The sequence below is a fragment of the Belonocnema kinseyi genome, chromosome 2 (genome assembly GCF_010883055.1).
Source record: "Belonocnema kinseyi isolate 2016_QV_RU_SX_M_011 chromosome 2, B_treatae_v1, whole genome shotgun sequence".
Classification (NCBI taxonomy): Eukaryota; Metazoa; Arthropoda; class Insecta; order Hymenoptera; family Cynipidae; genus Belonocnema; species Belonocnema kinseyi.
In genome coordinates this window covers 122,444,403-122,466,441 of record NC_046658.1, presented here as the reverse complement: position 1 = coordinate 122,466,441, position 22,039 = coordinate 122,444,403, and the positions used below count along the sequence as shown (strand labels likewise).

The 22,039-nt window shown below is 23.4% G+C and overlaps 1 protein-coding gene and 1 long non-coding RNA gene across 2 annotated transcripts in view; one reads left to right on the top strand and one right to left on the bottom strand.

Annotated features, from left to right (window-relative positions):
- Positions 1 to 19,544, top strand: part of LOC117166969 — a 39,867-nt gene extending 20,323 nt beyond the window's left edge. Inside the window, exons 3-4 of the long non-coding RNA XR_004466336.1 lie at positions 15,901 to 16,178; positions 19,347 to 19,544. This is a non-coding gene — a long non-coding RNA (uncharacterized LOC117166969). The remainder of the gene's footprint in view (positions 1 to 15,900; positions 16,179 to 19,346) is intronic.
- The window catches only part of LOC117166966 (spatacsin), a 58,253-nt gene that overhangs the window by 11,440 nt on the left and 24,774 nt on the right, over positions 1 to 22,039 (bottom strand). Inside the window, exons 9-16 of the mRNA XM_033351468.1 lie at positions 19,345 to 19,536; positions 19,141 to 19,260; positions 16,239 to 16,410; positions 15,919 to 16,142; positions 10,526 to 10,677; positions 10,121 to 10,439; positions 9,869 to 10,034; positions 2,896 to 3,261 (exon numbers count right to left, since the gene is read on the bottom strand). Coding sequence (XP_033207359.1) covers positions 2,896 to 3,261; positions 9,869 to 10,034; positions 10,121 to 10,439; positions 10,526 to 10,677; positions 15,919 to 16,142; positions 16,239 to 16,410; positions 19,141 to 19,260; positions 19,345 to 19,536 — 1,711 coding nt within the window. The remainder of the gene's footprint in view (positions 1 to 2,895; positions 3,262 to 9,868; positions 10,035 to 10,120; positions 10,440 to 10,525; positions 10,678 to 15,918; positions 16,143 to 16,238; positions 16,411 to 19,140; positions 19,261 to 19,344; positions 19,537 to 22,039) is intronic.

Below are 22,039 nucleotides of genomic sequence, written 5' to 3'. Positions count from 1 at the left end.
AATTTTTTTTAATGAAAATTTTTATTAATAAATTACTAGTATTAACTATTTTGTTGAAAATTCAACTAATTGGCAAAAAATTATTTTTTTTTTGGGAAATTCATATTCTGGGGTGAAAAGTTTAACAGTTTTTTTTTAGAAAATTCATCTTTTTGTCTTGAAAATTCAAGAATTTCGTAAAAAAAACTGTTTTGTAGAAAAATGTTTCATATTTTTGGATGGGAATTAATTTTTCTACCTACAAATGTAACTGTTCCATTTTGTATTCAAACTTGGTATTTTTAATTGAAAATTGATCTTCTCTAGTTGAAAATGCAATAATTTGGTTAAAAATTAATGTATTTTGTTGAAATTTTGTCTTTTTTGAAAGAAAATTATTCTTCTTAGTTTAAAATCCACTTTTTTGGGTGCAAATGCAATTTTTTTGTTAAAAATTAATCTGTGTTGTCTGAGGATTCAACTTTTTTGTTGAAATTACACCTATTTGGTTCAATCCAATTATTTTTTAGTTGAAAATTAATACTTTAGATTGAAAATTCATAATATTAGTTATATTAATTTAGCAGCTCCGTTTTTCGGTAAAAATTCATATTTTTTAACTAAAAAATTCAACCATATAGTTAAAAAATTTTAGAAACCAAAAAAAAAATATAAGCTATAAAGTAATCAAATAAAATTTGGACTAGCTTCACGTCCTTTGTTCACACTATTAAGTTGCAAAATCGTCTTTTTCGTAAGAAAATTAATCTTTTAGGTAGAAAATTCAAGTATCTGGTTAAAAATGCATTTATTTCGTTGAAAGTTCATCTTTTCTGGTAGAAACTTTATCTTTTTGGTTGAAAATTCAACTATGTAGTTAAAAATTTATGTATGTTGTTGAAAATTTATATTTTTTGTTTGAAAATTAATCTTCTGTGCGGAAAATTCATCTTCTTGTATGAAAATTGAACTATTTGGTTGAAAATTCAACTGTTTTGTAGAAAGCTCATATTTCTAGATTGAAAATTCTACATTTTGGATATTCTCCTTTTATATTGACTGAAAAATCTTTTTTGTTGAAAATTTGTCTTTTTGATTTGAAAATTCATCTCTTTTATTAAAAATTTAATCTTTTTGGTTAAAAATGCAACTGTTTTGTTGATAATTAATCTGTTTTGGTTAAGGATTCAACTATTTTGTTGAAAATTCGTGTTTTTTTAATTAAAGTGGATACATTTTCTTAGTTAAAATACCAACTATTACATTTTTTGTTGAAAATTCAACTATTTTATTAAAAATTGATGTATTCTCTTGAGAATTCGTATTTTCTGGGAGGAGATTAATCTTGTTGGTTGGAAATTTAACTCCTTAGTTGAAAATTGAACTATTTTCTTGAAGGATAATTTCTTTTATTGGAAATTTATAATTAAGATAAAAATCGTTTTTTTCGGTTAGAAATTCATCTTTTTCACTTACAAAATTCAACCATTTAGTGAAAAATGTTTTGAAACGTAAAAAATTATAGCATTTAAATTGATCAAACAAAATTTAGACAAGCATCACATACATTTTTTAAAACTATTTAGTTGAAAATGTGCGTAATTATGTATTTTGTTGAAAGTTCGTCTTTTCTAGCAAAAACTTAATCTCCTTGGTTGAAAATTCCACTATTTGGTTAGAAATTTATGTATGTTGTTGAGAATTCATATTTTTTTATAAAAAATTAATCTTCTGTGTTGAAAATTTATCTCATCCTTTTGGCTTGAAAATTCTACATTTTGGATATTTTTTTGCTCTATTGACTGAAAAATCTTTCTTGGTAGCAAATTTATCTTTTTGATTTAAAAATTCATCTCTTTTGGTAGAAATCTAATTGTTTTTGCTTAAAAATGCAATTATTTTGTCGAAAATTAATCCGTGTTAGCTAAGGATTCAACTAGTTTGTTGAAAATTCTCGATATTTTGTTACATCTGTTTTTATTTTTAATTTAATTGTCTTTTTCATAAAATATCAACTGTTACATTTTTTGTTGAAAATTCAACACCTTTATCGAAGTTAAATTAAATATTTAATTTTTTTGTATAGAAGATTCATATTTTTTGATAGAAATTAATTTTTTCAACTTCAAATTTAACTGTTTTGTTACAAATTAATTTTTCTGTTAAAAATTCATATTCTTGGATTGAAAATTTTACAATTACGGCTTTGTAGTCAAAAATGTATCTTTTTGATTTTAAAATTCATCTCTTTTGGTCGAAATTTCATTGCTTTTGGTTAAAAATCGAATTGTCTTATCAAAAATTAATTTGTTGGTTGAAGATTCAAATATTTTGTTGAAAATTCACGCATTTTTGTTATATTTATTTTTGTTTTTTAATTTTTTTTAAATATCAACGATTACATTTTCCTTTTGAAATTCACCGTTTTGTAGAAAATGCATCTTTTTGGCTTAAAAGTTGTTGAAAATTCGTCAATTTGGTAGAAAATTAATCTTCTTGGTCGAAAATTTAACAATTTTTTTAAACATTAATGTTTTTTTAGTTTAAAATTCAACTATTTTATTGAAGATGAAGATTGGTATGTTTAGTTGGAAATGCGACCATTTTATTTAAAATTTATGTTTTTTAGTTCCAAATTTAACTTTTTATATGAAAAAATAAAAAATTAATATAAAATATTATTAAAAATGTACGTATGTTGTGAAGAATTCATCTTCTTTAGTAGAAAATTAATCTTCTGTATTCGAAATTTATCATTTCGCTTGAAAATTTTAACTACTCAATTGAAAGTTGAAATACTTTGTTAATTCTTAAGAAACAGCTCAAGTTCAAAAATACTTTTTAAGGAAAATTAAATATATTTTCATTGAAATATTATCTATATACTATTCAGATCATTATTATATTTTGTTATACCTTCAACAACTCGTGTAATAGAACTAACGATCTCCTCTGCCAAAAATTGAGCAACTTCTCGACCCCCAATTCGATAAGCATTTATTATATCACTCGCAAGTTCCAGTGCCCGCTCGTTATTGCTTAAAACGACTTCTTGCAAAAGCCGTATGGGATCGTTTAAAATCAGTAGAGCTTGGTAGCTTCTTCCCAAATTTACAGCCAGTTTGTAACACGTCACAACTCTCGTTCCTATTGTCACACCATTCTGAAGACTTTTCAATAATTTTGTTAATAAATTCATACAGTCTGATTGTTCTGGATTAACTGGATTGAACACTTCTTCATGAGTACCGCTTAAATTCGAAGTCGATAAACCCAAATTTTCTAAAAAAAAAAAAAATATCTAATGTATTTCCTAATACATCAATATATCATTTGCGTATTAAATTATTTATTTGTTAGTTTTTAAACACTGTGGCCGCCAAACTTATTTTTCAAAATTCCCTGATTTTTTCCCTGGCTAATTTTTCATTTTACCTCGTCATTAATATTTTTTAAACAAATTTTCAATCTTGCAACATTTTTAATATAGAATCTTTCATAAATGGAATATACAATTTTTAATCTAAATTTATAATTCATTACTTTTAAAATTTTACTAACGTTCATAAAATTTCAAAACAGGACAAGTTAAATTCGAAAGAATTCAAATGAATTGAGAAAACAAAATTTTTAATGCAATTTATTTTAGTAAAATTGCAGTTCATTCAGAGGAATTTACATTAAATAAGTAGAATTTAATCAAATCCATCAAAATTAATTGTGAATTAGAAAGATATCAAGTTAGTTGAAAAAAGATGGAAAAATTAATTTAATTCAGTAAGTTTAAAATGAGTTACGAAATTTTAACGGAATTCAAAAAGATTTAATAAAATGTCTATGAATTTGAGGTCAATTTAAAAAACTTCAGGATAAATTAAAGTAATTTAAGAAAAAACATTTCATTGAGTATAATTGAGTGAATTTAGAAGAATTTAAGAGAATTACAGAGAATTTGAAAGAATTCTGAAAAAAATATAAAAATTAAGGGAAAATTCATGAAAATGTCTTCAAATCTCTGAAACCCTGCGAAATCCCTGACTTCGTGTAAATAAATTGTTTGACATTCATTAAAATATTATAAAATTCCGCGAAATTCTATGAAATCTGGTATTTCATGAATTCTGAAAAATGTATTAAAATACCTTCAGAGTTTTGAAAATACCAACAAATAATTGAAATCCTCAGAAATCTTTTAAAATCTTTTAAAACCTTATATTCTAGGAGATACTATCAAGATAGTAGAATGACCATTGTTTTAAATCCTTTAAAATCATTATAATCGTTGGAAATTCCTTAAAATTTCTTAAAACTCTTAAAAATTCCATAGAATATCTTAAAATACTCTAAAATTATTTAAGTCAATTAAAAATTCCTTGTAACCTTTTGAAATTCGCTGAAAAATTGCAAAACCCTTTGAAATATTTAAAATCCCTTGAAACTTTTTAAAGCTCTTGAAAATGCCTTAGAATTGTTTATTATTTTGCCTAAAATATTTCAAATACTTTAAAATCACATTAAATTACTGAAACAAACAGAAAATTACTTGAAAAATTTTTTATATCTTGAAAATGTCTTGGAATCTTTCAAGATGCCCTAAAATATTTAAAATCTTGTACAGTCTATTGAAATCCCTTCAAATTATTGAATACATTTTTTAAAAATAACCTACAGTCTTCCAAATTCTCTGAAATCAAATAAAATATTATAAGATCCCATGAAATTAAATGAAAGCTGATAATTTTTTAAATCTTGGAAAATTTATTGAAATACCTGGAGCGGTTTTAAAATCCTTTAAAAACATTGAAATCTTTAGAAATCTGATAGTCCCTTAGAATCTTTAAAAACATCCTATAAATCCTATAAATAATTAAAATTTTTAGAAATCCTATTAAATTTTTTAAAGCTCATGAAAATTTCTTAGAATTCCTTTATTTCAAATTTATTGAAGTACCTTGAGAGGTTTTAAAATCCTGAAAAATTATTGGAATCTTATAAAATCCCTTGGAATCTTACAAAAAATCTAAAACCTTATAGATTCTATAAAAGTGGTTACATACCTTCCGAAATTCGAGTAAATTCTCTAAAACGACATGCAAATTTATTTAAATCTCTTAAAATTATTCAACTTCTTAGAAATTCCTTCAAAATTGTTTAATCTCTGAAAAATATCTTAGCATTTTTTAAATACCCTAAAATATTTAAAACCTGTTGAAATATTTGTAAGTCCCATGAAACTTTTTAAAGGTCTTGAAAATTCAGCGGAATTTTTTTAAATATCTGAAAATATTTCAAAATACTTATAAATCTATTGAAATTTCTTGAAACTTTTCAAAGTTCTTAAAAATTCCTTGGGATTTTAAAAAATAGCCTACAAAGTTTGAAATACTTCGAAGAAACTTGAAATTACTGAAATTTATTTTAAAAATTCTAAGATATATCAAATCCTGTAAAATCTTTTGAAATCCCTTGACATTTTTTAAACGTCTTAAAAATTTCTTGCAATTAAGGACAAAAAACTTCAATCTTCAAAAAATGTATAGTCGTTTCAAATGATTAAAATCAATTGAAAATTTCTTTGGAAAATTTTGAACTATTTTATCATTTTTCAAATTCAGTACAAATATTTGGAAATACCTTAAAATATTTCAAAACCTTTAAAATCCTACAAAATCCTTCAACTCTTGTGAATAAAGTTTTTGAAATCTATTTAAATATTACAAAATTCTGTAGAATTACATGAAATCTGATATTTCCTGGAATCCTAGAAAATGTATTAAAATATCTTGAGAGCTTTAAAAATCCCTTGAAATCATCGAAATTTTCAGCTAAAACCTTACAGATCCTATAAAAATCGTTCAATATTTTTAAAATATCCTAAAATATTTCAAATCCTTTGAAGTCTTTTGAAATTATTAAAATCATATAGAAATTCATTCGAATCGTTAAAAATTCTCTAAAAACTTTCAAATACCATGAAATCTTTTAAAGTCCCTTGAAAATTTTGAAAGCTCTTAAAAATACCTTGGAATATTTTAACACCCCCCAAAATATTTTTCTTAGTCCCTTAGAATATTTTTCCCTTATAGATGCTATACAAATTGTTCTATATTTTTCGAAATTATAGTAAACTTCTTAAATGCCAATATAATTTTTTTTATTTCGCTGAGAATAAATAAAATTGTTACTACAAATCTCTTGAATATTTTTAAAGCTCATGAAAATTCCTTAGAATAAAAAAAAAAAAACATAAAATCTTACTAGTTCTTTGTAATATTTTTAAGCAATTGAAATAAATTAAAGTTTTATTTAGAATCTTTTAAAATATCCTATAATCATTGAAATTGTTTAAAATATTTGGAAATACCTTGAAATATTTGAAAATCTTTAAAATTCTACGAAATTCTTCAATTCTTGTGAATATCAAATTTGAAATCCATTCAAAGATTCTAAAATCGCGTGAAAATACATGAAATCTGATCACGAAAATTGTCTTAAATCCCTTAAAATCATTCAAATCTTTAGAAAATCCTCCAACTTTTTTTATTCCTTAAAAATGTCTTGGAATATTTTAAATTTCCTTACAATTTTTAAAATCCTATGAAATCTTTTCAAACCCCGCCTTGAAACTATTTAAAGATCTTAAAAATGTTTTCTTTTCTATCAAAGTACTTGAACGTTAAGATATTTCAAATTATTTTAAATCTTTTAAAATCCTTTGGAATCACTTTAAATTATTCAAATCTATTCAAAACACTCTGTAATATTTCAAATCCTTTAAAATCTTTTGAAATTATTGAAATCAAGTAGAAATTCATTTTAATCATTAAAAATTCTCTACAAATTTTCACATGAAGTAAATGGAAAATTCCTTTGGAATTTTTTAAAATATCTTAAAATCTTTCGAATTCAGTAAAATCTTTGGAAACACCTTGAAATATTTAAAAATCTTTAAAATCCTCCGAAATTTTTCAATTAATGTGAATAGAATATTAAAAATCCATAAAATACTTTGAGAGCTTTTAAAATCCCTTAAAATTATCGAAATTCTCAGCAATCTTATAAAATTGCTTGAAATCTTTTTAAACAACCTAAAACCTTGCAGATACTGTAAAAATCGAACCATATCTTCCAAAATTTTAGTGAATTCCTTAAAACGCCATGAAAAAAATTTTAAATACCTTAAAATCATTCAAATCCTTAGTAAATCCTTTGAAAATGTTTATTTCTTGAAAACACCGTGGAATCTTTTCAAATACCCTACCATTTTTCAAATTCTATGAAACCTTTGAAACTCCTTGAAACTGTTTAAAGCTCTTAAAAATTCTTTGGTTTCGTTTAAAATACTATGAGCTATTTCAAATCCTTTAAAATAACATGGCATTTTTTTAAATATCCTAATGTCTTTAAAAGCCTTTGGAATCACTTCAAATTATTGAAATCTTTTGAAATCTCTTGATAATTTTTCAATGTTTTGAAAATGCCTTGAAGTATTTTTAAATGCCCTAAAATATTTAAAATACTTTGAAATCTCATTCAATTACTTAAATCAATTAAAAATTCCTTGAAATCTTTTAAAATACCTTAAAATATTTCAAATCCTTCAAAATCTTTTAAAATTCGTTGATATTTTTAAATCTCTTGAAAATCATTTTGCATTTTTAAAATATCCTAATATCTTTCAAATCCGTTGGAATCACTAAAATTATTGAAATCTCTTGATATTCAAAAATGTTTTAAAAATGCCTTGAAGTATTTTTAAATGCCCTAAAATACTTAAAATCCTTTGAAATCTTTTGAAATGATTAAAATCAGTTAGAAATTTATTGGAATCTTTTAAAATTCCCTTTAATTTTTGAAATCTTCTGAAATCTATTAAAATCCTTTGAAACTTTTGAAAGGTCTTTGGTTTCTTTTAAAATAGGTAAAATCTTTTAAATCCTTTTAAATCTTTTGAAATTATTGAAATCAAATAGAAATTTTTATGAATTTTCCGATTTTCCCAGAATTGGAGCTACCCTGTTTTTATTACAATAATTTTTTAATTTTATGAAAGAAAGTTAATCCTAATATCTTTCAAATCCGATGGAATCACTTAAATTATTAAAATCTTTTCATATCTTCATAATTTTCAAATGTTTTGAAAATGCCTTAAAGTATTTTTAAATGCCCTAAAATATTTTAAATCCTTTGAATTCTTTGAAATGATTAAAATCTATTAGAAATTTATTGAAATCTTTTAAAATTCCCTAAAATTTTTGAAATCTTCTGAAATCTATTAAAATCCTTTGAAACTTTCGAAAGGTCTTTGGTTTCTTTTAAAATACGGTAAAATATTTTAAATACTTGTAAGTCTTCTAAAATTATTGAAATCAAAGAGAAATTCATTCGAATCTAAAAATTCTCAAAAAATTTAAAATCTCATGAAATCTTTTAAAATCCCGTGAAACTTTTGAAAGCTCTTAAAAATGCTTTGCTTTCTTTTAAAATACCCTAAAATATTTAAAATCCTTTGAAGTCTTTTGAAATGATTGAAATCAAATTAGATAAGATATTTCAAATTCTGTAAAACCTGTTGAAATCCAGAGAAATTTTTTTAAATGGTTAAAAATACCTTGGAATTTTTGAAAATACCCTAAAATGTTTTTAATCGTTTGAAATCTCATTAAATTACTTAAATAAATTAAAATTCCTTGGAATCTTTTAAAATACCCTAAGATATTTCAAACCATTTAAAATCTTTTGAAATTCGTTGATATTTTTAAAGCTCTTGAAAATCATTTGGGATTATTTTTAAATATCCTAATATCTTTAAAATCCTTTGGAATCACTTCAAATTATTTAAATCTTTTGAAATCTCTGAATATTTTTTAAATGTTTTGAAAATGCCTTAAAGTATTTTTAAATGCCCTAAACTACTACAAATCCTTTGAAATCTTTTGAAATGATTAAAATCAATTAAAAATTCATTTGAATCTTTTAAAATTCCTAAAAAATGTTGAAATCCTCTGAAATCTATTAAAATCCTTTGAAACTGTTGAAAGGTCTTTGGTTTCTTTTAAAATAGGCAAAATATTATAAATCCATTTAAATCTTTTAAAATTATTTAAATCAAGTAGAAATTCATTCGAATCTTTAAAAATTCTGAAAAAAATTGTAATCTCATGAAATCTTTTTAAATCCCGTGAAACTTTTGAAAGCTCTTAAAAATGTTTTGGTTTATTCTAATATGCTCTAAAATATTGCAAATCTTTTGAAATCTTTTGAAATAAATCAGAAATTCATTCGAATATTTTTAATAATTTCAAATTCCATGCAATCTTTTTAAATCCCGTAAAACTTTTGAAAGCTCTTAAAAATTTTTTAATTTCTTTTAAAATACTCTAAAGTATTGCAAGTCTCTTAAAGTAATTTCAAATCCTTTAAAGTCTTTTGAAAATATTGAAATCAAATTAGATAAGATATTTCAAATTCTATAAACCCTGTTGAAATCGATTGACATTTTTTTTTAATCGGTTAAAAATGCCTTGAAATATTTGAAAATATCCTAAATTATTTAAAATCCTTTGAAATCTCATTAAATTCTGTAAATCAATTAAAAATTCCTTGGAATCTTTTAAAATACCCTCAAATATTTCAAATCTTAAATTTTTTTAAATCTATTGGAACCTGTAAAAGTTTTTTAAAATTTCTTGATTGTTTTAAACATAACAGCTCTGATTATTCTTGACAGTTACTTAAAGTGTTTTTTACAGAACTCCTTGCCATTTTTTCAAAATCCCTGACTTTTTATTAATTTTTCGGTTTTGCAAGAATTGAGGCCACCCTGTCTTATTAAAATAATTTATAAATTTCATAAAAGAAAGTTAATAAAAACAAAAAATAAACTTACGAGAAGAAGATGAAGATAATCTCGTATGCCCTCTATTTCGCAAAACCCCGAGTCTCTGTTTCGTCTTCCCTAGTTCGGAAATCAACAATCTTTGCTGAACTGTTAATTGATAAGGTGTAACTTCTCCCTCAGCGAGACTCAAACACAGCATTAAAATTTGTATATCCTGAAAGAAAAGAAGAAAGAACGATACAATTTATAAACTATAAATCAATTCTAAATAAGGAATTTATTTAAAAATCGAATTCTTACTTTGTGTTTGTAATTAAAAAAATATCCTATTCTTAGTGCTGTATCCAATCTGCCAGCATCCAATAATCTGTTAATTAAAAATTCGATCGCATTTTTTTCATGAGGATCGTTAAGTTTACAGGTGATTTGTAAACTGTTCAAATCTGATAATAATTCAGTTTTCAGTTTGTTGAAAATTCCATCCTGGTTCTCGATTTCTATATTTTCCGGTCCAGCAAGGATGCAAGACTTCCACATCGCCATTTCCGCCTTGTCGCAGGTTTGCCGATCATTGGAATTTTCCTTGAGAATCTCCAAAGCCAGTTTCAAAATTTCAAACCTTAAGTATTACAAATTCAGAAATTATTTCATCGATACTGACATTATTTCAAGATAATTTCTGTAATAAAAAAATCGAAAATATACCGCTCTTTACAGGATTCAACTTTTTCAGCGTGTTCCACAAAGAACTCGGCTGCCTTTTCGTAACAAACTTTATGCAACTTGATGTCTGCAGAACACCGCTTCCAAAAATTCGAATCAACGACACCAATTCGTTTCTTAAATTCACTCCGATACTAAGAAAATATAATCAATACTAGTTAATTTTGGTTATTAATTTTTTCGCAATGGAACAATTTTTTTGTTTTTAAGGTTTTTATAGAGTTGAAAAGCACGAAAATTTGGTTAGTTACTTTTTTTTTAACTTGGCAATATTTGATTGTTCATTTAGAATGAGGAATTATAAATCAATGATACAAAACTAAAAAAATGTTAACTGACTTGTTTGAAATTGAACAGTGAATAATTTGAAACGGATGGAAATTAAAATAAATCACCTTGAAAGGACTTATATATAAAAAGGGTTTGAATTTCATCATTCTAATTTTAAAAGAAAGGGTTGCAATTTTGGTATTTTATTTTTTTCGAATTGGAACAGGATATTTTTTTTATTTTTATTGAGTTTAAAGCGGGCAAATTTAGTATTTTTAACATATTGTTTGAATTTGAAAAGACAAAATCTTTGTTGAATTAATAGAGGGACATTGTATATATTTTTCAATTTCTCACGAGTTGAAAAGGAGGAAATTTTGGTTTTTAATATTTTTTACGAATAGAAAAAGGATAATTTTTACATTAAAAAATTTTTTTTATCGATTTTGAAAGAACGATCTTTTGGTGATTAACTTTTTTTTTAATTGAAAATTTTTTATTTTAAAGATTTGTATAGAGTCGAAAAGCACGAAAATTTGGTTACTTTCTTATGGAATATAAAGGGGACATTTTTGGTTTATAAGATTTTTATAGAGTTTACTGGGAGGAAATTTTCGGTTTTGAATTTTTTCTGAATTGGAATGACATTTTTATTGACTTTTTCCTGAATTGGAGGGAAGATTTTTTATTTTTAAGATTTTCATAAAGTTGGAAAGGACGAATTTTTGGTTACTTACTTTTTTTCTGAATTGGAAAAAGGAAATTTTTAATTTAAAAAAAAACTTATTGAGTTGAAAGGGAGGAAATTTTGTTTAATAATTGTTTTTTTCTAAATAGGAGGACAGTTTTGGGCAATTTTGATATTTTTAACATTCAAATGAAAGGGGAGAATTTTTATTTCCAATTTTGTACTGAATTGGAAGTGAAACCTGTTTTATTGAAATAATTTTAGTAGAATTCTTTAAAATTTTTAACTTTTAAAAGTAAGGCTTAAACCATTTTTAATTCCAGACTTTTTAATTTCAACGCTCAATAATTTACGCGTATAAAATGGCAGCTTTTGACACTTTAAAATTTAACAATATGAAATTAAATGCCATTAAACTATAAAATTTCAGATTTTAAACTTTTCAAAATTGATAAGTTTAAAGATTTCTGCTTGTAAAATATAAATACACGCCACTATTTTTAATGCTCTATTTCGAAGAATGAATCAATATATTTATAAATGTTAAAAATTATATCATTTTAAGGAATTTTAAGTTAGGAACATAAAGATTTCGAAGATTAAGTCGTTTTAAATTAACTCAATAGAATTGAAACGTTCAAAGCTTAAATTAATATTCTGAAATTTTAAATATTCAAGTATATTTAAAAGAATTCAGTTTCAAATTGTACATTTTTAAATATTTGATTTATAATTTCTCATTTTAAATAAACAGCCAAATATTTCTAAATATTAAAACATTGTTATTTTTCAACTAAAAAATGTTAAATTTAATGGGCTATAATTAAATATTTTAGACCGAAAACAATGTTTGCATAAGTTTTGAAATTGAATAAAAGCGTCTAATTATGAATCAATTAATTTGAAGTTATTTATAAAATTTGAATATCTGATTTACAAAGTTCCAATCGGACAGTTACATTTGTTTCGAATTTTCAAATCAAAATAGTTGGATTTTTAGTACTCGAACTACAGTTTAACTTTAAAAATCATAAATTAATTTATATTTACAGTTAATCAGATTAAAACATTTTTTTATATCAAATGCTTTTAGTTTTTAATTATTTAACAAGGAGATGATCATAGTTGGGATTTTAAAAAAAAATTCTTTTAATTCCATATATAAGAGTATTGGATGACTATTAAAATATTAAAATGTTGACAATTTTTATTAAATTCTCATCAAAAATTATATAAATATAAAATTTGTTTCACTTGTTTTTAATATAACATTCGCTTTTCTTTCTTGAATTTTCAATAACTGTTGCTAAACACCTGATTGACTTTTAATTACTTAAACCTGTTTTATATCTTAAATTTAAAATGTTGATAATAAAACCTACAAACAATCCCTTTTAATAAGAAAACTGACAAAAAATGTTTTATGTTAATACTTTTCTCTGGAAATAAATATATTTTTAAAAGAATTCTAGTGTCAAATCAGATTGTGTTAGCCGCAATTTTAACCATTTTGGGTCGTGTTAGCGTTTTACACCGGAAATGGGTATTTTTAATTATAAAAATTATATTCAAAAGAATATTTACAATATTTTCCCAATTTTAAGTTATATTATTATTTTTCACCGGAAATCGTTTACTTTAAATAAAAAATATTAAGTTTAAAAGAAGATTTACAATCTTAAATAGTTGTTTGTTATATTATGTTAGTATGTTTTATCCAAAATTTCTATTTTTAGTACAAACTAATTAGAATTCAAAGAATATTAGGATGAGGGGGGAGGGGCGTTTTTTCAAAAGAAAAAAGTTCCCGGTTTTTTCCCGGTTTGCAAACATTTTTCAAGGCCAATGAAATTTTAAAAATCGAACACTAAATCTAATTGTTCCATTCAAAGTAATAAGAACTGAACTGCAAATTACAATTTTTGAACTTTTATCAATTGTACAGTTAAAAGATTCAGTTCCAAAACTATAAATCCACGTTATAATTTTTAATTTCTCTAAATTTAAGAATAAATCTTTAAATTTCAAATTCTAATTCCACCTCAGAATTGGTTAAAAATTTTAAATTGCCTATTTAAATCCGGATTTATAATTCTTTTCGCAAAATTCCCTGTTTAAATCCAGAATTTTAATTCTTTTCGAAAATTTTCCATTTCAACTAAGTGTAAGAATTATAACTTTTCGGAAAAATTCCCTGTTCCAATTCATAATTTAATTTTTTCGAAAATACCTCGTTTCAACACAGAAAAATAATTTTGTTGAAAAATTCGATTTTCCATTGAGAATTGTTATTCTCCTGGATAAATTCCAGTTTCAACTCAGAATTGATTAAAAATTAAAATTCCTTGTTCAAATCCGGAATTTTAATTCTTTTCGAAAATTTTCCGTTTCCAAAAAGAATTAGGATTTTTGTAAAATTCCCTGTTCCAATTTATAATTTTAATTTTCCTCGTAAATGTCCCGTTTCAACATCGAATTAGAATTCATTCTAATAAAAAATTCCCTGTTCTAGCTCGGAATTTATTTAAATTTTAACAATCCCTGTTCTAAGAAGAATTATAATTCTTTTGGGTAAATACCAATTTCAATTCAGAATTGGTTAAAACTTGAGAATTTTCTGCTTCAACTCAGAATTATGTTTGGGACAAATTTCCTGTTCCACTTCAGAATTTTGTTCCTTTTGGAAAATTTTCAGTGCTAGCTCGAAATTTAAAAAATTTAATTCCCGGTTATTATTTTGAATAAATTCTTGTTTCAACTATAAATTTGTAAAAGATTGAAAATCCTCTGTTTAAATTGAAATTAAATTATTTTTATTTTAATTAGTTTTAAAATCCTTAAAATGCTTCGAAATTCTATTTCAAGATCTTGAAATATCTACATGTTGTTTCGAATTTTTTCAGATTCAAAGATATTATAAAAAGTTTTTCACAACTTTTAAATATCTTTTAAAATTATTCGAAGTTCAAATAATTAAAAAAATCATCTTCAATTGTCCTGACAATCTTAAGAAATGTTATTATTAAAAAGCTTTTAAATTTTATGTTCGAAATCTGCCAAAATCTATATTTGGTTTCAAATTACGCCGTGGAATATTTGCATCGAAATTTTGGTAAGAATAGCCGGGCTTTAACGATACACGTAGACACTTCGTTTAAATTATTTGAAATCATTTTCAATTTTTAATTCATTTTGAATTTTTTTTAAACTTCTAAATATTTCTTCAACTTAATCGATTTTTTCTAAGAATAATAGGTGTTCAATTATTATTTATACATCAAAAATTAAGAAGTTGACTTACAAATTAAATTTTTTTCAATAGAACAATTAAAATTGTAATTTTAAAAGTTTAGTTTTTTTGTTCCGTTTTGATTATTTTATTTATAATAACTGATTTTGAATATACAGTCAGATATTTCTAAATATTAACTAACTGTTCTTTTTTTTAATTAAAATATTTTAAATAACGTGGTTTAAGAATGGAATATTTTATACTGAAATTTAATAAAAGCCTTTAATTAAAAATATATTATTTATTTTAAAAATTTTAAAGTGCAATTAAGATTTAAAAATCATTAATTAATTTATATTAACAGTCGATCAACTAAAAATGTTTGTTATCAAAACTCTTCGATTTTAAACGCTTCTAATTTTTAATTGTTTTAGTGTTTAAAACTGCATTTTGAAATTCTTCTAGTTCATATATGCATTCTAAACTGAATGATATCATAATTGAAAAAGAGCACAATTTAACTAATTACTTAAAAAACGGTTGAAATTAAAGTTGGACGGATTTTTCTCAAAAAATTTGTAAAACTCCCGGTCAGAAAATAATATTCCGGTTTTCCCGGTCCAGCGGCCACCCTGAATATTTACAATATTTGAACAATTAGCTTAGAATTTTTCTCGGAGATTGGTATTTTAAAACAAAAATGCAGCGGCTTAATTGTCCCCCTAGAAATATTATATAATAATGTTCAAGTTATATTTTAATTTCAAAATCACGTGAACAAAAGACAATAACCGCGTGCACAGTGCGCGTGTTTGTTTTCTAATTAAATAAAATTTTCAAGTCTTCAAAATTTATGAAAAATAGAATTTTTTAATTTTTTGAATTGCTAAAAATGTTATACTTATATAATTTCACAAGAGACTTTAATTGAATTAATTAATTTAATAAAATTGAAAATCTAAGCTTGAAAATGAAGACCCAAAATGGATTTTTTTTAAAATAAAAGATTCTAGAATTATGAATAGATTTCTCTTCTAAAAAATTGTAAAATTTCCGGCAAAAAAAAATTCACTGGAATTTTTCGGTTGTTCCCAGTTAAAAAAAATTCTTGTTCTTTTTCCGACCCAGCGTAGCGGCTAGCCTGTAATTTATTATTTATTATTTTAGAAATTGAGGAAAAATCACCTGAGCAAGAATTATTTTGGATGGTTTCACTTGTGCGACTTTCGACAATTCTAAGGCACTCGTATAATTTTCCTTCTTCAACAACTCATTGATACACCTTTCGATTTCATAAGTAAAATTTGGTTCGTTGTCAATAGTGTCGAAAGACAAGAAATTAAACTTAATGTCAGTCTTCATGAGGATTTTGATGATTTCTAATATTGAATTAAAATCTGGACCATTAACTACAAAAATAGATATAATTTTTATGATAAATCGAGGTGCGCAAATTAAATAATTATTAATAATTAATAATAATAAATTATTATAAATTATCATACCTGTTAAATGTTTGGAAAAATCACAACTTGTTAGAGTTTCCAGAAATTTTATTTGGACACATCTGCTTTGAAAACGTTTTCCTAAAGCAGTTATGATACATTTCACTACCACAGTTTCAATCCAATAAACATTGTCCAAATATGTTTCATCAGTTTCCCAGTTGATCATTTTCTGAAATAAATATTCGTTTACTTTAAAATTTGTGTCTTTTTTCGTCTTTTTCGTTAAAAAACTATTCTTCTTTGTCGAAAATTGATATTTTTGGTTGAAAATTCAAATAGTTGCCGAAAAATAATTCTAATTCGTAGAAAATTCGACAATTTAGTTAAAAATTAATTCTTTTTGGTTGAAAATCCAACTTTTTTGGTAGAAAATGAATTCTTCGATAGAAAATTTAACTATATTCTTCAAAACAGGTTTTTGGTTTGGCTGAAAATTAATTTTTTTACTGAAATTTTAACACTTTAATTTTTTATTGAATATGTATTTTTTTCTAGTTTAAAATTGAACTACATTGTAAAAAATTCATTTTTCTGCTTTAAGATCCTTGATTTTAGTTGAAAATGGTTTTTTTTTTTTTTTTTTTGTTAAAACATTAACATTTTTGCTTGAAAGTTCATCTTCTTGGTTGGAAATAGAACTTGTTTGATTGAAGATTGAACTATTTTATTTTTAAATCGTTGCTTTTTTGTTAAGATTTAAAAAAAAACATTGAAGTATTCCAGGTGAAGAATCATTATTTTAGTTGAAAATCGATCTCTTTGGTTATAAATATAACTTTTTTGTTGAGAATTTGTTCCTTTCTTAGTAGGCAATTAATTTTCTCAATGAAAGTGTAACTATTCCATTTTTGGGTTAAAATATATCTTTTCTAGTTAAAAATTCAACTACTTTTTTGAAAATTTAACTTTTTTATTTACAAATTCAACTACTTAGTTGGAAATTCATGTATTTTCATGAAAATTCATTTTTTTTAAATTTTAAATGCACAATTTCAGTAGAAATTTCATCTCATTGGTTTGAAAATTTAATTATTTTTTTGACATTTTTCTTGTAGAAAATTGAGATTTTTGTTTGAAAATTCATTGTTTTGGTTGAAAACTGAACTGTTTTTATTGAAAAAAAAACTATTTTGTTAGAAATTCATGTATTCTGTTAAAAATGTTTCTATTTTCGTAAATAATTCATATTTTTGCTTGAAAGTTTATCTTTTTGATGGGAAATTGATCTGTTTTGTTTGAAAATTAAAATACTTTGTTGAAAAATCGTTGTTTCTTCCTTGAGATTTTTCTAACTAAACATTAAAATATATCTTTTCCAGTTAAATATTCAACTACTTTCTTGAAAATTTAACTTTTTTATTTACAAATTACACTACTTAGTTGAAAATTCATGTATTTTTATGAAAATTAATTTCTTTAATTAAAAATGCATAATTTCAGTTGAAATTTCATCTCTTTGGTTGAAAATTTAATTATTTTGCTGGCATTTTTTTTGTAGAAAATTGAGATTTTTGTTTGAAAATTTATCGTTTTGGTTGAAAACTGAACTGTATTTTATTGAAAATTCAACTATTTTGTTGGAAATTCATGTATTCTGTTAAAATTTTTTCAATTTTGGTAAACAATTAATTTTTTTGTTGAAATTTCATCCTTTTGGTTGGAAATGGAACTTTTTTGGTTGAAAATTTAACTATTTTGTAGAAAAATCGTTCTTGTTTCCGTTTTAATTTTTTAAAACTAAAAATTGAAGTATTCCAGTTGAAGAAACATTATTTTAGTTGAAACTTTATCTCTTTAGTTTAAAATGTACTTTATTAGTTAAAAATTTAATTACTTGCCTGAAAATGTGTCTTTTTTAGTTCAAAATTCAACTACTTTCTTGAAAATTCATGTATTTTGTTAAAAATGCGTCTTTTCCGGTTGAAATTTAATATTCATGGTTGAAAATTAATACTTTATAGTTAAAAATTAAACCACTTAGTTAAAAGTTGAAATACTTTGCGCCAAATTCTTTTTTTGGTTAAAAATGCATAATTTCACCTAAAATTTCAGCTTTGGTTGATTATTTAACTCTTTTGTTGATTCGTTTTTTTTTGTAAGAAGTTAATTATTTTAATTTAAATGTATTTTGTTAAAAATTTGTTGTTTTTTTGCATAAAAATTAATCTTTTAGCTTCAAAGTTCAAATTGTTCATTTAAAATTGAAATATTTTGGTGAAAAATTTATTTAACTATTTTCTTGAAATTTTGTTGTTAAAACTTAAGTTTTTTAACTAAAAAATTAAATCTTCTATTTTTGACTCTAAATTTATTCGTTTAAGTTTAATATTCAACTATTACATTTTTTAATGAGAATTCATCTTATTTGGTTTGAAGATATAACTGCTTGATTAAAATTCAAACTAAATTATGAAAAATGCATTTAATTGGTTAAAACTTTTATTATTTTGTTGAATTTTTTTTTCGTCAACAAATAATTTTTTTAAATTTAAGATGTCTATTCCATTTTTCATAAAAAACTCATTTTTCTCAGTTGTAAATTCACTACTTGGCTGGAAGTAGAACTATTTTGTTGAAAAAAAATATTTTTTGTTGGAGATGCATAGGTTTAGTTGAAAATTTATCGCTTTCGTTTAAAATTTAAATATTTTATTGAAAATTCTTTTTTTTTTGTTCTTGTAAAAAATTATTTTTTGTTTGTTTTAAATGAGAGTGCAACTTTTCCGTTTTTTGTAGAAAATTTATCTTTCTACGTTAAAAATTCAACTACTTAATTGAAAAATCGTTGTTTTTGGGTAGAAAATTAATTTTTTTTTGTTGAAGATTCAGCTTTTTGGTTGAAAATCCTTATATTCCTCGAACTAAGTTAAAAGAGAATGAATTTTAAATTTCTACTTACGTTGCATTTAAGAGTTGAACAACTGGCGATAAAATTGATTAAAATTTCTTTGCTATTTTCAAAATCTCCTAAGCCCAAGCATCGCACCAAAAATTCGGAGAACAATCTCAATGGATTTTCCTGTAAAAAATTTGCAAGAGAATTTTTTTTCTTCAAATTCTTTTTATCTCACTGGTCATATTTTTCTTTAAGTATTTCACTTACAGGCATAAAGATACAGAGACCCTTGTTAAGAGTGTCGACGAATCCACGGGAAACCAAATCGTCGAAAAGTTGCAAAACTTTACTAGCCGACCAAACATGATCCTCGAGAGAATCTTTCCGATTTAAAAAGAAATCTGTGATTCCCGCAGAAAACACAAGCCACAAGTAACAATGAGTCGCGGCCGAAGAAGGCTGATAAAATAAAAAAAATTAGGTAAGTCAATCAAATAAGAAGAATAAACGAGAATTGTATTTAAGGGACAGTTAAAAAAATACGTCACACTACCAGGGTATTGAGGATTTCATTATTTTATTGAAAGAAGGTATTTTTTGGTCGAAAATTAATTTTTTAAACTAAAAATTGAACTATTTTATTTTTGGTTTAATTATTTTCTTGAAAAATCGTTGTTTTCTGGTAGAAAATTCATCTCTTTGGTTGAAAATTGAATTTTTTCTCGAAAATTCGTTTCTTTTTTAGCTGAAAATTAATATTGTAAATTGAAAAAATATATATTTCACTTTTGTTTCCAAATGTATCTTTTTGAGTTAATAATTCAACTACTTGGTTGAAAATCCGTCTTTTATGATTAAATTCAATTATTTTTAATATAAAATTTTAATCCTTTCTTGATATTAAACCACTTTGTTAGGAAATAATTTGTTCTTGAAAGTTAATCAAGTTAGTTAAAAATTTTACTATTTTCTTGAAAATTTAATTATTTTTTTGGAAAATTCCACCATTTTATTGAAAATACAATTATTTGATTAAAAATATAACATTTTTCGCTGGAGTTGACTATTTTTTATTCGAAAATTCGATCATTTGGTTGAAATTTTATCCTTGTATTCTGAAAATTCAATTATATTTGGTTAAAAATTCAAATATTTGATTAAAAATTAAATTTTCTATATTCAAAATTCTGTTTTGTTGAAATTTTATTTATTTGATTTAAAATCTCATATATTTGTTAAAAATTTCTCTTTTATCGTGGAAAATTAAACTACTTGGTTGAAAATTGAACTGCATTATTAAAAACTGATTCTATCAGTTGAAAATTCATCTCTTTCATAAAAAATTTAATTATTTTTTGAAAAAATCATTTTTTTAACTAAAAATTAACTTATTTCTTAGAAAGTCGTTGTTTTTGGTAGAAAATTCATCTCTTTAGTTAAAAACTTATTTTTTTTCACTAAAATTTGTTTTTTTTTTCGTAGAAAATTAATTTTTTTGATTGAAAATGTATCTGTTCCATCCTCAATTGAAAATTTATCTTTTTAAGTGTAAAATTGAACTATTTGACTAAAAATGTATCTTTTTTAGTATAAGATTCAACTACTTGGTTGAAACTTCGTCTTTTTTTTATTGAGTTCAATTGCTTTAAATATAAAATTTAAATATTTTCTGAATTAAATTATCAATCATTATATTTTTCATTGAGAATTTATCTCTTCGGACTGAAAATTCAACTAATTGGTTAAATAATAAACCACTTTGTTAGAAAATAATTTGTTGTTGAAGGTTGATCAGTTTAGTTAAGAATTCTACTATTGTGTTGAAAATTTTATTATTTGGTTAAAAATTTAACTGTTTTTGGTTGGAGTTAAGTAATCTGAATATTCAATTATTTATTAAAAATTAATTTTTATAAGTTTGAAATTGAACTGCTTTCTTAAAAATTGAATTATTTGTTTAAAAACCTCATGTATTTGTTAAAAATTTCTCTTTCAGGGTGAAAAATTAAACTATCAGTTGAAGATTCATTTCATTGGTAAAAAATGATTTTTATTTAAATAATTTTTTTCAAATAAAATTAAATATTTCAATTATTTGGTTCAACATTCAACTATTTTTTTGAGCATTTAATTATTTGTTAGAAAAACCAGGTATTTTTTTATTTCTTTTTTATGGTAGAAAATTAATATACTTAGTTGAAAGTTGAAATAGTTTTTTAAAAATGGATTTTTTAAATTAAAGATTCTTTTTGGTAAAAAATGGATTTTTTTAAAACTTTTTTTTAAAATGCAAATTACCTTTTTAGTTTTAAAATTCATATTCTCGTGTTCAAAATTCAACTATTTTTTAGAGATATCGTCTTTCTTTCTTGAAAATTGCTACAATTTGGTTGAAATTTTTTTCACTTGACGGACAAATTTTTCTCTGTTGAAAATTCGTCTTTTTGGTTAAAAATTTCATCTCTTTGGTTGGTTGAATTCAATTGTTTTGTCGAGCATTCGCCTTTTTGTCTTAAGAATTGAACCATTTGGTCGACATTTTTTTCTCTTTTGATTGAAAAATTTTTCTTGATTAAAAATTCGTCTTTTTGTTTAGAAAATTTATCTCTTTTGGTAGAAATTTTATCATTTTTGGTCAAAATTAATATATTTTGATTCAGGATCCAACTACTTTGTTGAAAATTTACTTATTCCATTTTTGGTTAAAAAAATCCACTATTTTCTTAGAAGTAATCTTCTTTGGTTAAAAATTTTAGCTATTCTGTTGAACACTCGTCTTTTTGGATAGAAAATTAAACTATTTGGTTAAATTGTCAACTATTTTGATAAAAATTTGTCCCTTTTGCTTAATAATTTAACTATTTGATTATAAATGCAACTGTTTGGTTGATAAATAGTTTTGGTAGCTGTTAATAATTCAATTATTTTGTTACAAAACTTAATTATTTGGTTAAAAATACAA